This window comes from Sapajus apella, unplaced genomic scaffold (genome assembly GCF_009761245.1).
Source record: "Sapajus apella isolate SASKATOON/1434 unplaced genomic scaffold, GSC_monkey_1.0 scaffold50, whole genome shotgun sequence".
Lineage (NCBI taxonomy): Eukaryota > Metazoa > Chordata > Mammalia > Primates > Cebidae > Sapajus > Sapajus apella.
The window spans coordinates 7,979,957-7,995,894 of record NW_022436990.1 but is presented as its reverse complement, the minus strand read 5'-3'; the positions used below and the strand labels follow the sequence as shown (position 1 = coordinate 7,995,894).

General features: G+C 38.5%; 1 protein-coding gene across 5 annotated transcripts in view; it reads left to right on the top strand.

The window, feature by feature from the left end:
- Positions 1-15,204, top strand: part of SRP54 (signal recognition particle 54) — a 49,043-nt gene extending 33,839 nt beyond the window's left edge. For 3 of the 5 annotated variants that reach the window (XM_032242554.1, XM_032242557.1, XM_032242556.1), the window contains 6 exons: positions 609-695; positions 4,281-4,354; positions 4,560-4,668; positions 11,026-11,196; positions 13,005-13,100; positions 14,702-15,197. In XM_032242554.1, the coding sequence (XP_032098445.1) occupies positions 609-695; positions 4,281-4,354; positions 4,560-4,668; positions 11,026-11,196; positions 13,005-13,100; positions 14,702-14,793 (629 nt within the window). In that variant the 3' untranslated portion in view covers positions 14,794-15,197. Of the gene's footprint in view, positions 1-608; positions 696-4,280; positions 4,355-4,559; positions 4,669-11,025; positions 11,197-13,004; positions 13,101-14,701 lie in introns of all 5 variants that reach the window. The other 2 variants (XM_032242553.1, XM_032242558.1) reach the window with 2 other exon arrangements.
- Positions 15,205-15,938: the final 734 nt, after the last annotated feature.

The following is a 15,938-nucleotide window of genomic DNA, read 5'->3' as shown; positions in this document are numbered from 1 at the left end:
AAAAATAAGTGGTTTTACTAATAGCGGATGTAAGGGCAATAATACTTTGGCAATGTCTCAAGGTGGTATAGCTAGAGAACATGGAATTTGGAGTTAAACCCTGGGCTGGAGTCCCTGCTTTTCTACTTTGTTGCCACTTGACTTTCTTTCTTCCTTTTTTTTTTGAGATGGAATTTTGCTCTTGTCACTCAGGCTGGAGTGCAGTGCCGCAATCTTGGTTCACTGAACCCTCTACCTCCCAGGTTCGAGCAATTTTCCTGCTTCAGCTTCCTTAGTAGCTGGGATTACAGGCATGCGTCACCAGACCCAGCTAATTTTTGCATTTTTAGTAAAGACAGCGTTTCACCATGTTGGCCAGGCTGGTCTCAAACTCCTGACCTTAGGTGACCTGCCTCAGCCTCCCAAAGTGCTGGGATTACAGGCAGATTTGCTGCGCCCAGTCATGCCACTTAACTTTCTTAGCTTCAGTTTTCTCATTTGCATAGTGTAGTAAGAATACCTAACCCATCATCATAACCTCACAAGATTATTATGTATGTGAATGTGTTTTGTATAATGTAAAGCAAGGTATAGTGTTAGTTGTTAATTTTTCTTTTTTTATCTTATAGGTATGGGTGACATTGAAGGACTGATAGATAAAGTCAACGAGTTGAAGTTGGATGACAATGAAGCACTTATAGAGAAGTTGAAACATGGTATATGAATGACAAAAGAGAACTTGATCTCAGATGTCTTCCATTAATTTTTTTTATAAAGTTACTATTAAGTTGTTTGAAATGTAATTTTATTAGTTATATCTTCTGCTTATTATTTTAGATGATTTATATGCAAATTATTTTAAATCTTAGTCATCTGAACTGTTATAGAATTCAGTGTTTTTATTAAAATTAAGATTAAAATCAAGGCTTTCATTAGGTTCCTTGAGGTTTTTTTGTTTGTTTGTTGTAGACAGAGACTCACTCTGTTACCAGGCTGGAGTGCAGTGGCGCAATCTTGGCTTACTGCAGCCGCTTCCTCCTGGGTTCAAGTGATTTTCCTGCCTCAGCTTTCTGAGTAGCTGGGATTAAAGGCACGCACCACCAGGCCTGGCTAATTTTTGTATTTTTAGTAGAGATGGGGTTTCCCCATGTTGACCAGGCTGATCTCAAACTGCTAACCTCAGGTGATCTGCCCACCTCAGCTTCCCAAAGTGCTGGATTACAGGTGTGAGCCACTGCGCTCTGCTGGTTCCTTGAAGTTAAACACATTAAAAGTAAGTTAGAACACACCCTTCTAATCTGTTTTCTTATAAATTTCTTCATATATATGCATAATATATAAAAAGAAATGTAAAAAGATGAAATTAAATATACCACATTTTCTTTACTCCACATGAAAGACCCCTCCTGTAGAGAAGGATATTATTCTGATTAGGAGCTCAGGTTCTTAAATATAACATACCTGTACTTGTATCTCTGATGTATTTTTTGGCTGTATTAACTTTTTGAGATTACTTAGCCTCAATTTTGTCATCTATAAAAAGTACATAATACTACTTCATATGGTTGTGAAGATTGCATTACCTGATACATGTACAATCTCCGGCACATCATAAACATTTAATGTATTTTATTCTCTACCATTCTGGTTTTTCTAAAAATAATCTTTTACTTATTTACCATAGCAAAAATTCTGCCTCTTTGCTTCTTCTCACTCATTTCATCAAATAATTATGCCTTTACTTTTCTCTTAAATGCTAATGTTTCTCAGGGATCATTCTAAGTCATCTTTCCCTGGAGCTTCAGACTCATGTATCTGTGTTTACTAGACCATTCTTTGATGTTGCATAGACACCTCAAATTCAGCATATCCTTATCATCCTATCCCAACCTCTCACCTCCTTGTCTCATCAATGAATGTTAACATCATTTATATTGTTACCAGAGTCAGAAACTTAGGTGTCATTATTATTTCTTCCTCACCCTGCCCGCTCCTTTCTCCATCAGTTAGCTAGTCCTAGCATTTCTACATCCTAAATATCTCCATTCCATCCCCTTCTCTGTAGCCGCCCTACGGCTATGCTAGTTCATCTCTTTCCTAGATTGTTTATTGTGAGTCTTTCAACAGATCTTCCACCTTCCAATACTCCTCCCCTTTGATGTATTTTTTCATAGTACAGCCAAAATGATTTTTCACAAATGCACATCTGATCCCATTACTGCTCGTCTTAAAGTTCTTTAGTGGCTTTCTGTTGCCCTTATAAAATTTTTAACTGATTTTACCATCTAGCTCTCATCTTCCATGTTGTGTTTTAGCACTGTTGTTCTTAGTATTCTATGTATCAGCTATGCTGGACTTCTTTCAATTTCTCAAATGTACATTTCTGTCTCTCACATCTGGGCTGTTGACTTTGCTAGTCCCTCTATCTCTCTTCTCACCTCTACCTTCCTCTCCTCTAGCTAATATGGCACCCTACTTACACTAAATGTCCTTTTTCAGGGACATTTTACTTGAACCCTAGACTGAGTTGGAACTTTCTGATAGATGTTTCTATCACTTCCTACAATTTTTGTATTATTCATCGCAATTATTTGATATCTGTTTTCTCTGCTAAAAGGTAAAAGTAGAAGTCATAGCTGTGTTACTCATCTTTTATGTTCACAGTACCTAACACAGTATCTGGCACATAGTAGGTCTTCAGTTACTATTGAATGAATGAATTTATCCTTCATTGCCTGTTTCTTTGCTCCTTTTTCTTTTTAGATGGAACCTTCCTCTGTTGCCCAGGCTGGAGTGCATTGGCACAATCTCAGCTCACTGAAACCTCTGCCTCCCAGGTTCAAGCAGTTCTGCCTCTGCCTCCCCAGTAGCTGGGACTAGAGGCGTGCACCACTACTCCTGGCTAATTTTTGTATTTTAGTAGAGACAGGGTTTCACCATGTTGGCCAGGCTGGTCTTGAACTCTTGTCCTCAGGTGATCCGCCCACCTTCGCCTCCCAAAGTGCTGGAATTACAGGCATGAGCCACCATGCCTACCTGCTTCTTCCTTTTTCTATCTTGAATAACCTTGGTCAGGTGATTCTCCTGCCTCAGCCTCCCAAGTAGCTGGGATTACAGGTGTGTGCCACCACACCCAGCTAATTTTTGTATTTTTTTTTTTTTTTTTTTAGTGGAGACGGGGTTTCGCCATATTTGCCAGGCTGGTCTTGAACTTCTGACCTCGTGATCTACCTGCCTCTGCCTCCCAAAGTGCTGGGATTACAGGTGTGAACCACTACGCCCCTCAAGGATACCTTTTTTTTTTTTTTTCCGCAAATGCACAGTAACCCACACCCAATCAGGAAACAGAATGTATCCATTACTCTAAAAGGTTTGTTTATGCCCATTTCCAGTAATGCTTCATATTATAGAATTCCTGGGCTGTGCATGGTGGCTCACACTGTAATCCCAGTGTTTTAGGAGGCCAAAGTGAGAGGATCAATTCAGGCCAGGAATTTGAGACCAGGCTGGGTAACATAGGGAGACCCCTATCTCTTAAGAAAAATCCAGCGGCATGCATCTGTAGTCTTGGCTACTCTGGAGACTGAGGCAGGAGGATCACTTGAGCTCAGGATCAGACCTCAGGTTTGAGGCTACCAGTGAATTATGACTGTGCCATTGCAATCCAGTCTGGGTGATAGAGCACAACCCTCTTAAAAAAAAAAAAAAAAAAAAAGAAATTCTGAGTATATCCTTTTTTTCTAATCTGTTTTCTTTGACTAACCATATTTTGATATTCATTCATGTAGTTGCACTTATCTATAGTTTGTTCTTTTTATTGCTGAAAAGTATTTTTCCCACAGTGTATCATATTTTTCCCATTTTCCTGTTCATAGATAACTAAGCTATTTAAGAAACTCCAAACAATCTTCTAAAGTGTTTTGCTATTTTATATTCTCACCAGCAATATATGGGAGTTCTTTGTGGTACATATCCTCTTGAACTTTTGATACTGTCAATCTGTTATAAATTTTACTTATCCTAGTAGGTCTAGTTTATGTGCCTTGTTTTCAGGTTTCTTGTGTGTTTGCATTTGTGTCTTCTCAGATAGAATGTAAGCTTCTCTAGGATAGGACCTATGTGTCTGTATATTCTCCCCAGCATTCATCCTGTCATCTTGCACATGGTAACTGCTTAGTGAATACTTATTGATTGTGTATTTTATAAGTACGCTTCAAGATGAATTCATGATTAAGGAAGAAATTACTTCTGTTGAATGGAAATGTTCGTTCTCTAATATATCCAAATTATTTGTATTTCAGGTCAGTTTACATTGCGAGACATGTATGAGCAATTTCAAAATATCATGAAAATGGGCCCCTTCAGTCAGATCTTGGTTAGTTATCCTTAAAAATTTATTTATACCTTCTTTTGTTTTCATTAAAATTTCTAAGAATAAATATACTTGCTTTAATTATTTTTTACACTTGAGTAAAAATAGATATCTTAAGACTTAATGTCAAAAACCTAATTGTTAAATGTGGACATTTTGAACAGTTAATCTTAAGCTATCATTTACTTTATATTTAAATCTGTTTTAGGGGATGATCCCTGGTTTTGGAACAGATTTTATGAGCAAAGGAAATGAACAGGAGTCAATGGCAAGGCTAAAGAAATTAATGACAATAATGGATAGTATGAATGATCAAGGTAAGATGGCAGATTATTTATCTCAGGTGACAATGTTCTAAATATCAGTAAGTTAGTTGCACTGTGTTCTCGTGGACAAGATGGTCAGAAATTTAGATTGAAAGAGTATTTTTACGTAGATTTATAATAGCTTGAAGGCTCTTAGTTATGATTATTGGATTGCCTTCATCACTGAGAGAAATGTCTAGTACAGTACTTCTCCAAATGAGTTACAAGGAAAGAACACTAGTTCTTCATGATGTTGACAGAGATAAATGAAAAGGAGAACTCTGTAGTCAAATTTGGTTGAATGCTGGTTTTTAAGAATTAAATTTGGCCAAGTGAGGTGGCTCACACCTGTAATCCTAGCACTTTGGCAGCCCAAGGTGGAAGGATTACTTGAGGCCAGGAGTTTAAGACAACATAGCAAGACTCTGTCTCTACGAAAAAAAAAAATTTATTGAAAGTCTATTCATAGCTTTAATATTGTTAGCATACATTGGGAAACTGTAAGAGATGGATAGCTTAAGCAATGCTTACAAAATTCTTTTGGTCTGAAACATAAGGTTTTAGTTCTCTCAGTATACTGCTCTGTCTCCCTGACCCTGTAAAGGCATACCTCAGAGATATTGTGAGTATGGTTCTCAACCACTGCAATAAAGGAAATATCATGCAATAAAATGAGTCATAACTAATTTTTTGGTTTTCCAGTGTATATAAAAGTTATGTTTACACATATGTATACTGTATCTATTAAGTGTGCAGGAGCATTATGTCTAAAAAACGATGTACAAATACAACAATTAGCCAGGTGTGGTGTTGTGCACCCATAGTCCCAGCTACTTGGGAGGGGAGGCAGGAGAATCTCTTGAACCCGGGAGGCAGAGGTTTCAGTCAGCTGAGATTGCACCGTTGTACTCCAACCTGGGTGACAGAGCAAGACTCCCTCTCAAAAGAAAAAAAGTTTATTGCTAAAAATGCTAATGATCATCTAAAGCCTTCAGTGCATCATAATCTTTTTGCTGGTAGAGGGTCTTAGCTTAATGTTGATGACTGCTAACTGATTATGGTGATGGTTGCCAAAGGTCAAGGTGGCTCTGGCAATTTTTTAAAAAACAAGAATGAAATTTGCCCCATGGATTGACTCTTCTTTTCACAAAAGATGTCTCTGTAGTATTCAGTGCTATTCAATAGCATTTTACCCACAGTAGAACTTCTTTCAAAATTGGAGTCAGTTCTCTCAAACCCTGCTGCTCTTTTTCAACTAAGTTTATGTAATATTCTAACAATTTGAACAATTATTCATATCTGTGATTTATTATTTTTTTGTAGTCTCTTTTTCCTGAGCTCCAGGTTTTCATAGTAACCCAAATAAGACTGTCTTTTTCTTTTAACATTATCTTTTTCATCACCATCTCTGACACTGCAAAAATGTTTGCATGTAGAATTCATAATTGCAACATATCTCAAGTATCCATTCGGTGCCATGCACTGTCCTGAACACTTTACATATTCATTTTATCATCATGACAACTCCTGTGGCATATTCAGTTATTATCTTCCTTTTTCAAATTAGGAAACTGTGGTACAGGGAAGTTGAGTAATTTGCCCAAGGTTACTAGAGAATGGAGAGGCTGGACTTGAAACCTAAGCATTCTGGTACAAGTCCATGGTCTTGAAAACTGCCTCTCTAGGTGCTCCTAAATGCTAGATAGACTTTTCTTCTTACATGTTTGAAAGTTTTCCAAGACATTTGGGATTCAAAAGTAGCACTTCTTCCTTGGTAAGTGATACTTCATCTATCTACCGCATCACCTAAGCTAGAAACTGGGGTGAACCTAGATATATCCTTGCTGATTTTCTCTCTAGAGGTTCTATTGATTATTGATATCGAAGTATGAGAGTGACTTAAATTTTCTCCTGTCACTTGTGTCAGTTTTGCTTCATGTGTTTTCAAACTCTTTTGTTGGGTGCATTCAGATTTAGGATTTTGTCTTCCTGGTGATTGACCCTTTTATCATTATGTCACATCCCTCTTTGTTCCTGGTTTTTTTTTTTTTTTCGAGATGGAGTTTTGCTCTTGTTGCCCAGGCTGGAATGCAATGGCACCGTGTTGGCTTACTGCACCCTCTGCTTTCTGGGTTCAAGCGATTCTCCTGCCTTAGCCTCCCCAGTAGCAGGGATTACAGGCATGCACCACCATGCCTGGCTGATTTTGTATTTTTAGTAGAGCTGGGGTTTCTCCATGTTGGTCAGGCTGGTCTCGAACTCCCGACCTCAGGTGATCTGCCCACCTTTGCCTCCCAAAGCGCTGGGATTACAGGTGTGAGCCATCACACCTGGCCTTCCTTTCACTGTTTTTTGCTTGATTGTTTGTTTTTGAGACAGACCCTCACACTATCACCCGGGCTGGAGTGCAATGGTGCGACCTCAGCTCACTGCAACCTCCGCCTCTCAGGTTCACGTGATTCTCCTGCCTCAGCGTCTCAAGAAGCTGGGATTACAGGTGCACACTACCACGCCTGACTAGTTTTTTGTAATTTTTAGTAGAGACATGGTTTTACTATGTTGATCAGACTGGTCTCAAACTCCTGACCTCATAATCCACCTGCCTCAGCCTCCCAAAGTGCTGGGATTACAGGCGTGAGCCAAAGTGCCTGACCTATTCCTTTTACTTTTAACCTACTGTCTAAGTCTGTTTGTGCTGCTATAACAAAATACCTGAGGCTGAGAAGAGCCCAAGATTTGTGCTGCTGGTCTTGTCTCTGCCTCCAAGATGGTACCTTTTTGCTGTGCCTCCAGAGTGGCAAATGGCTGTGTCCTCACATGGTGGAAGGGCAGAAGGACAAAAAAGGGGCCTTGTTTTCTCCAGCCCTTTTACAAGACCACTAATCCATTGTGTGTGTGTGTGTGTGTGTGTGTGTGTCTGTGTTTTTGAGATGGGTGTCTTACTCTGTTGTCCAGGCTGGAGTGCAATGTTGCAATCTTGGCTCACTGCAACCTCTGCCTCCTGGACTCAAGCAATCCTCCTGCCTCAGCCTCTGACTGTACACATGCACCACCATGCCCAGCTAATTTTTGTATTTTTTGTTGAGTTGGACTTTACCATGTCACCCAGACTGGTCTTGAACTCCTGGACTCAAGTGATCTGCCCACCTTGGCCTGAGATTGAGCTGGGATTACAGGCATTAACCACCATGCCTGGCTACCAATCCATTCTTGAGGGTAGCGCCCTTATAACCTAATTACTTCCCAGAAGCCACGCCTTTTAATACTGTTGCTTTAGGGACTAAGTTTCAACATGAATTTTTAGGGGACATACAACATTCAGATCATAGCACCTACCTATTCATATTTGAAGTGAGTTTCATGTTGACAGCATATAATTGGGTTATTTTTAAAAATATTCTGATAATCTTTGTCTTTTAATGGGTGTATTATTGCTATGTTAGGATTTAGTTCTGTCATTTTATTATTCGTTTGTTTATGCCCTCTGATTTTTATTCTTGTTTCTCCTTTTCTGCTTTCCTGTGGGTTACCCGAATATTAATTAGTATTTCATTTTAATTTACCTATAATAGTTTTGAAAATATCTCTTTGAATACTTTTCTTAATGGTTGCTCTAGGCATTATACTATATGCACATGCTTAATTTTTTTTTCTTTTTTCTTTATATGAGCTGTGGTTTTGTTGTCCACATGCTTAATTAGTGTTTTTTGAGTTGGAGTTTCACTCTGCCACCCAGGCTGCAGTCCAGTGGTGAAATCTCGGCTCACTGCACCCTCTGCCTACCAGGTTCAAGCAGTTCTCCTGCCTCAGCCTCCCAAGCAGCTGGAATTACAGGCATGTGCCACCATGCCTGGCTAATTTTATATTCTTTACTAGAGATGGGGTTTCACCATGTTGACCAGACTGGTCTCGAACTCCTGACCTCAGGTGATCCACTTGCCTCTGCCTCCCAGAGTCCTGGGATTACAGGTGTGAGCCACCATGCCCGGCCTGCAAATGCTTAATTTATCACAGTCTACATATATCAGTATTTTGCTACTTCAAGTGGAATGTAGAAACCTTAACATCACCTTAGATTTGCTGAGTCATACTTCCTATATTTCTCTCATCTTCCCTCTTATATTTGTCTCTGTATTACCCTGAGTTAATTTATACTCTTGTCATTTCTTACCTGGATTACTCCAGTAGCCTCCTCCTATTTCCCCTTTCTTTATTGCATTCCTGTTTTAATCTTTCTTCTTTGGTGCCACCAGAATAGTCTTTTCAGTAATAACAATCCTGGGGTCTAAATTCTTTAGTGGTTCTTTATTGCTTTTATTAATTCCAAACTCCTGAACCTGAATACAAGTTCTATCATAATTTTGACATTACCTGCCTTTTCAGCGTTTTAAATCTCTCAGCTCTCATCTGTGCTCAGCCCTTTTACAGAAAACTGGTTGTTTATTTTAGGAATCCATGTTTTGCTTCTGAAAGTATTCCTTGCTCCTTTCTCTTCTTTTTACTCACATTTGTCCTTTTAGGACTACAGCATATCTAAAGTATCTGTTCTGTGCTAGGCACTGTCCTGAGCACTTTACATATATGAATTCATATTGTCATCATAACAGCTCCTATGGCATATTCATTTATTCTCTGCCTTTGTCATATTAGGAAACTACGGTACAGGGAAATTGAGTAATTTGCCCATCACAGAATCTTACCTGACTTCCTTCCTTCCTTTGAATTAAGGCCCCTTCCACTATTTGCTTAACTCTTGTCATATTGCTTGCCATAATGTGCTGCTATTAGTTTATCTTTCATTTGATTTGAGCTGTTGGAAGGAATAGCATATATATTTCATAATGAAGGTGAGGCTTAAAAGCACATTTATGAAATGGATTTGGAGATTTTGACCTTAAGTTTATTTTTGAGATATTATGTCTTTGTTAGTATTGCATTGATAATTAGATTTCAGCTGGATTTCAGTTCACTTCTGCATAATATATTTAGAGGGTATAGGCAATTAGAAGATACAGGAAATCAGGATGATAAATGGGATTCTAGTGCATGTTATGAGAGAAGAGTCAAGAGTTGGATATTTGTCACCCAGCAGAAATTCACAGGAGACATGGTGGCTCTTACGAGTTTGAAAGTTGGCCAGGTGTGGTGGCTCTCACCTGTAATCCCAGCACTTTGGAAGGCCAAGGTGGGTGGATCACTTGAGGTCAGGAGTTTGAGACCAGCCTGGGCAACATGGTGAAACCTGTCTTTAAAAAAAACACAAAAATACTAGCTGGCTGTGGTGTCGTGTGCCTGTAGTACCAGCTACCCGGGAGCCTGAGGTGGGAGACTCGCTTGAACCCTGGAGGTGGAGGTTGCAGTGAGCCAAGCTTGCGCCACTGCACTCCAGCTTGAATGACAGAACAAGACTCTGTGTCTAAAAAAAAAAAAAGATTTTGAAAGCCTTATTTTTTATGTCTGGCAAGGAGACATATACATGAATAGGAATGGACGTGCCAGGTAAATGGACTTCAATTTAATATGTGAAAAGAAAAGATTTTTCCCTAAGTATAACAGAATGGCATAGACAGCCTTACATTAGATAGCAGGTCATCTCTCCTGGATATTAAGACCAAGGCTAAATAACCATTTACCTAGGGGATATTGCAGAGGGAATGCAGATATAATGGACTAATGTCCATCCCTTCTTGAGATTGCGTGCAACTGAAGCCAGAAGAAATGCACTTCATATTCTAAGAGTGATCAACTGGGAATTAATTCACTGTTTATATGCTACTGAGAGAACTAAAATACTAATAGTAGTAATTACTTGATTATAGGAAATAATTTTTCTGTTGATTATGGATAGAACCTATCTCCTGCCTGCTTATACAGTCTAAATTTATGAATTAATGATTAATAGTTATTTAGGGTAGAGCTAAGGTGGGCATCTGTGTTCATTTTTGAAATATACCATATACCTCTGGTGTTTGGAGGGCCTGGAGAAGGTGGACATATGAAGTATGGAAGTGGTGGACATGGGGTCTCAAAACATTCTATTAATAGTTTACTTAATCTGTAGGGAAAGTACATGTTTGTTTGTTTATAGCTTAGGAATACTATGAATGTTCTTTGAATATATTCTGTGTTTAATTTTTAAAAATCAAATGCAAACAGTGAATTATAACATTTGTTAAATCTGGTGTTTTGACTATGTATTATGTCTGTTTTTCTATAAGTAAAATATTTTGTAATATAGGAGAAAAATGAGATAGTTATCACTTTAAAAACATACCTGCTAAGCTATCTGAAGTTATATATTGCCCATCTGCACACAACTGCTTTGATGGTAAATAATTGTGTGTGAGAGTAATTGACCCTTGTCTACAGAACTAGACAGTACGGATGGTGCCAAAGTTTTTAGTAAACAACCAGGAAGAATCCAAAGAGTAGCAAGAGGATCAGGTGTATCAACAAGAGATGTTCAAGAACTATTGACTCAATATACCAAGTTTGCACAGATGGTAAAAAAGATGGGAGGTATCAAAGGACTTTTCAAAGGTAAGAAAAAATAAGCTTGTTATTAGTTAACAGACTGAAAAGAAGTAAGCTGAGAAAAAAGTTAAGAGTACTGAATTCACAGCTGAATTTCATGTTATTTTCAAGTACTTCCAGCATTGATAGAGTGACCTGTGATTTATCTGTTTTCATAGTCAAGTAATAAACATTAATTAAAAAAAAAAAAACTTACATCTTTGTAGTGTGGGTAAATGAAAAAATAAAAAATAAAACTTAATGATTTTATTTTTATGAAGACATTATATTAAATTTAGATAATATAAGGAAAAAAATTACCTTTACTCCCCAGAGAATCCAATGGATCCTACTGCAAATAACAGTTGCTATAACTAGGCTGGGCGCAGTGGCTCCCGCCTGTAATCCAAGCACTTTGGAGGCCAAGGCGGGCAGATCACCTCTGGTCGGGAGTTCAAGACCAGCCTGACCAACATGGTGAAACCCTGTCTTTAAAAAAAAAAAAAAAAAAAAAAACAGTTGCTATAACTAATGTTTTCTTCTGATATATCATAACTGTTTTTTCATGTTGTCAAATAGTCTTCAAAATATAATTCTTGGCTGGGTGTGATGGCTCATGCCTATAATCCTAGCACTTTGGGAGGCCAAGAGGGGCAGATCATTTGAGGTCAGGAGTTGAAGACCAGCCTGGCCTGCATGGTGAAACCCTGTCTTTACTTAAAATACAAAAAATAGGCCCGGCACCGTAGCTTATGCCTGTATCCCAGCACTTTGGGAGGCCGAGGTAGGCGGATCACAAGGTCAGGAGTTCGAGACCAGCCTGGCCAAGATGGTGAAAACTCGTCTCTACTAAAAATACAAAAATTAGCCAGGTGTGGTAGTGGGTACCTGTAATCCCAGTTACTTGGGAGGCTGAGGCAGGGAGAATCACTTGAACATGGGATGTGGAGCTTGCAGTGAGCCGAGATCATGCCAGTGCACTGTAGCCTAGGGGACAGAGCAAGACTCTGTCTCAAAAAAAAAAAAAAAAAAAAAAAAAAGGTACAATTTTACTAATGGTGACTTATTCACAAATATAAGTAAAGTATTAGCATAAATCATAGCCTTAAGAAAGTCCTTTAAATATCCTTTTATATAGAATTTTACATGTTCTTCAAAAAATAGTATGTAATTGAGATAAAGATTAGAAGGGAATATGTTAAAATAGAAATAATTATGTTAGAGTGATAAGATTATGTAATTTTTTCTTTGTATTTACTCTTTGTATTTGTATCTTCTTTGTATTTACTCAGTTCATCAAACTTGCTATTTTTTATTACTTTTTATTTATTTGTTATTATTACTATTTTTGAGACAGAGTTTCGCTCTTGTTGCCCAGGCTGGAGTGCAGTGGCACATCTCAGCTCACTCTGCCTCCCAGGTTCAAGCGATTCTCCTACCTCATCTACCAGAGTAGCTGGGATAACTGGCATGCGTCACCACACCCAGCTAATTTTGTATTTTTATTAGAGATGGAGTTTTTCCATGTTGGTCAGGCTATTCTTGAACTCCTGTCCTCACGTGATTCACCCTCCTTGGCCTCCCAAAGTGCTGGGATTACAGGTGTGAGCTACTGCACCCGGCCAATTTTTATATTTTTAGTAGCGACAGGGTTTCACCATGTTGGCCTGGCTGTTCTCAAACTCCTGGCCTCAAGTGATCTGCCAGCCTTGGTCTGCCATGCCTGCTGGGATTACGGGCATAAGCCACTGCGCCCAGCCCCCTCAAACTTTCTGTTATACCCTGATTATATTACCTCCCACACTGACTCAAAATCTTTTTTTTTTTTTTTTCAGGTGGCGACATGTCTAAGAATGTGAGCCAGTCACAGATGGCAAAGTTGAACCAACAAATGGCCAAAATGATGGATCCTAGAGTTCTTCATCACATGGGTAAATACCAAGTTGTTGGCAGTTGCTAATGTAGTTTAATTTATAAGGGTTGAGTTTTAATTATAAGCTTTTTATTGTGATAGTATGAAAATCTGTTCAAAAGATGTGTGATTTTAGGGAAATGGTCATCTGAATCCTAAGTTGAATTAAATTGTAATAGTGGCTTATTAGCTGAGGTCTTATTCAGTGCTCTGCTGCCATCTTTGTGATTTTTAATCATCTTTTGTTTGAGCAAGCTATTTAATCATCTTTTGTTTGTTTGTTCTGGTGACTTTTTCCCTTGTTTTAGAACCTGGATATTTTTAATGATACGACTGAGGATTTTTAACCTTAGTTCTACTTTGACTGTATAACCTTTACAAAGTTCCTTAAGCTTTCTGAACCTCACTTTCCCCTTCTGTAAAATCACAGATCGTATCTCATCAACAAATTGTGACAATTAAATGAAATGATATATATGAAAACATTCAGTATGATTTCTGGGCATATAGTAGATGTTCAATAAATGAATTACTTTCTTTTTGTAAGTCCTATGAAATAATTCCCTATTGATTATTTTTTACGTAACTTAGAGGAAGACCCTTTTGGATTTATAAGAAAAAAATTTTAGATTTTTTTTTTTTTTTTTTTTTGAGACAGTTTCACTTTTGTTGCCAGGCTAGAGTGCAGTGGCCAATCTTGGCTCACCGCAACCTCTGCCTCCTGGGTTCAAGAGATTCTCCTGCGTCAGCCTCCTGAGTAGCTGGGATTAGAGGCATGTGCTACCACGCCCGGCTAATTTTGTATTTTCAATAGAAACAGAGTTCCTGAGACTCCATGTTTGGATCCCCTTCCACGAACACTCCCTTCGTGGGAGCCTCTCTTCTCCTAAACTCCATCTCTCTCTGTTCCCGTCCACTCAGTGTGGAAGCTGCTTTCCTCTCCTGCATTCCATCTTTCTGCATTCTCTCACTCAGTGTGAGAGTTAGCTATTTCTTTCTCTCTCCTTCTCCTGTTTCTCTCTCTCTCTAAATAAATCACTTTCTACAAAAATAAAAAAAATAAAAATAAACGGAGTTTCTCCATGTTGGTCAGGCTGTTGTTGAACTCCTGACCTCAGGTGATCTGCCCACCTCAGCCTCCAGAAGTGCTGGGATTACAGGTGTGAGCCACTGCACCCGGCCTTTTGTTTAGATTTATTGACTGTGTGATGGGTACTACCCTAAGATCTTTTTAAGTATCACCTCATTTATTCCTCACAATAACTCCATAAGATAGGGTATTCATTCTCTTTTATTGATGACGATACTGGTGATAATATAAATTTTTAGGTGGCATGTTCTTTAAGGCTGATGACTAAACTGCAATCAGAATTCAGTATTTTTAGAAGTACTTATTAGGCAAAAGTAATAAATGTTAGGCTGGGCATGGTGGCTCACCCCTGTAATCCCAGCACTTTGGGAGGCTGAGGTGGGTGGATCACCTGAGGTCAAGAGTTCGAAACCACCCTGACCAACAAGGTGAAACCCCATCTCTATTTAAAAAAAAAAAAAAAAAGTAATGTTTCCAGCTCTGCTTAATAATTGTCTGTTTTTAACTCTGTTTCCCTACTTTTGTTCTAGGTGGTATGGCAGGACTTCAATCAATGATGAGGCAGTTTCAACAGGGTGCTGCTGGCAACATGAAAGGCATGATGGGATTCAATAATATGTAAAGAAAATGCCTTAATATAAACTGACTCAGTTGAATACCTAATTTGCTGAAACCTCAAAGAGTTTCCCTTCTTTTTGAAAATTGGGGGGAAAATGTATTTTTCTTGCCTATCATGCCCTCTTTTCTTGTCACCCTATTTCCCCCTCCTTTTCTTTTTCCTTTCTTCTTTCTTCCCTTTAATATAAGGGAGAAATATATGGTTTTTGTGGAAATCATTATATTTTTGCTTTAGATTTTTCTTCTGTTTTCACCATCATAACAAAACAAATCACGATGTAAAATTTTAGTACTTAAAGGTTTTTAATTGGCTCGAAGGCCAAGCATTAAATTTGTAAATGGTCCTGGTCAGTAGTTAAATAATGTTTCAATTAAAGTGCTGTAAAATAAACTTCAAAGTGCTTATAAGTTAAAAGGTTGTTAACTTTCTTTATGGTTAAAATTTATCAGTTTGATTATCACATAAAAAACTAAACAGAAAAGCCAATAGATAAATGTCATTTAAAACTATGCCTAGGGCTGGGCATGGTGGCTCATACCTCTAATCCTAGAACTTTGGGAGGCCAAGGTGGGTGGGTCACCTGAGGTCAGGAGTTCCAGATCAGCCTGGCCAACAGGTGAAACCTCATCTCTATTAAAAATACAAACACTAGCCAAGTGTGTTGTTGATGCATGCCTGTAGTCCCAGCTGCTTGGGATGCTGAGGCAGGAGAACTGCTTGAACCTGGGAGGCGGAGGTTGCAGTGAGCCAAGATTTGCACCACTGCACTCTACCCTGGGTGACAGAGTGAGACTTGATCACAAAACAACAACAGCAACAACAAAAAAAAAACCTATGACTGGAAATAAACCTTTAATGGGAAATACGGTAGAGTAACTTTATCATTAGAGTATTAGGAACTTTTGTTTAACTTAGAATAATTAAGATAATTTTGCCATAGAAAAATCTTAGCTCTGCCATTTAAATTGAAATTAAGAGGCCAGGTGCGGGGGCTCATGTCCAGGCTGGTCTGGAACTCATGAGTTCAAATGATCCACCTGCCTCGGTCTTCCAAACTGCTGGGATTACAGGCGCAAACCACTGCACCCAGCCAATCATTGATTTTTTTTTTTTTTTTTTTTTTTTTTGAGACAGAGTCTCAATCTGTC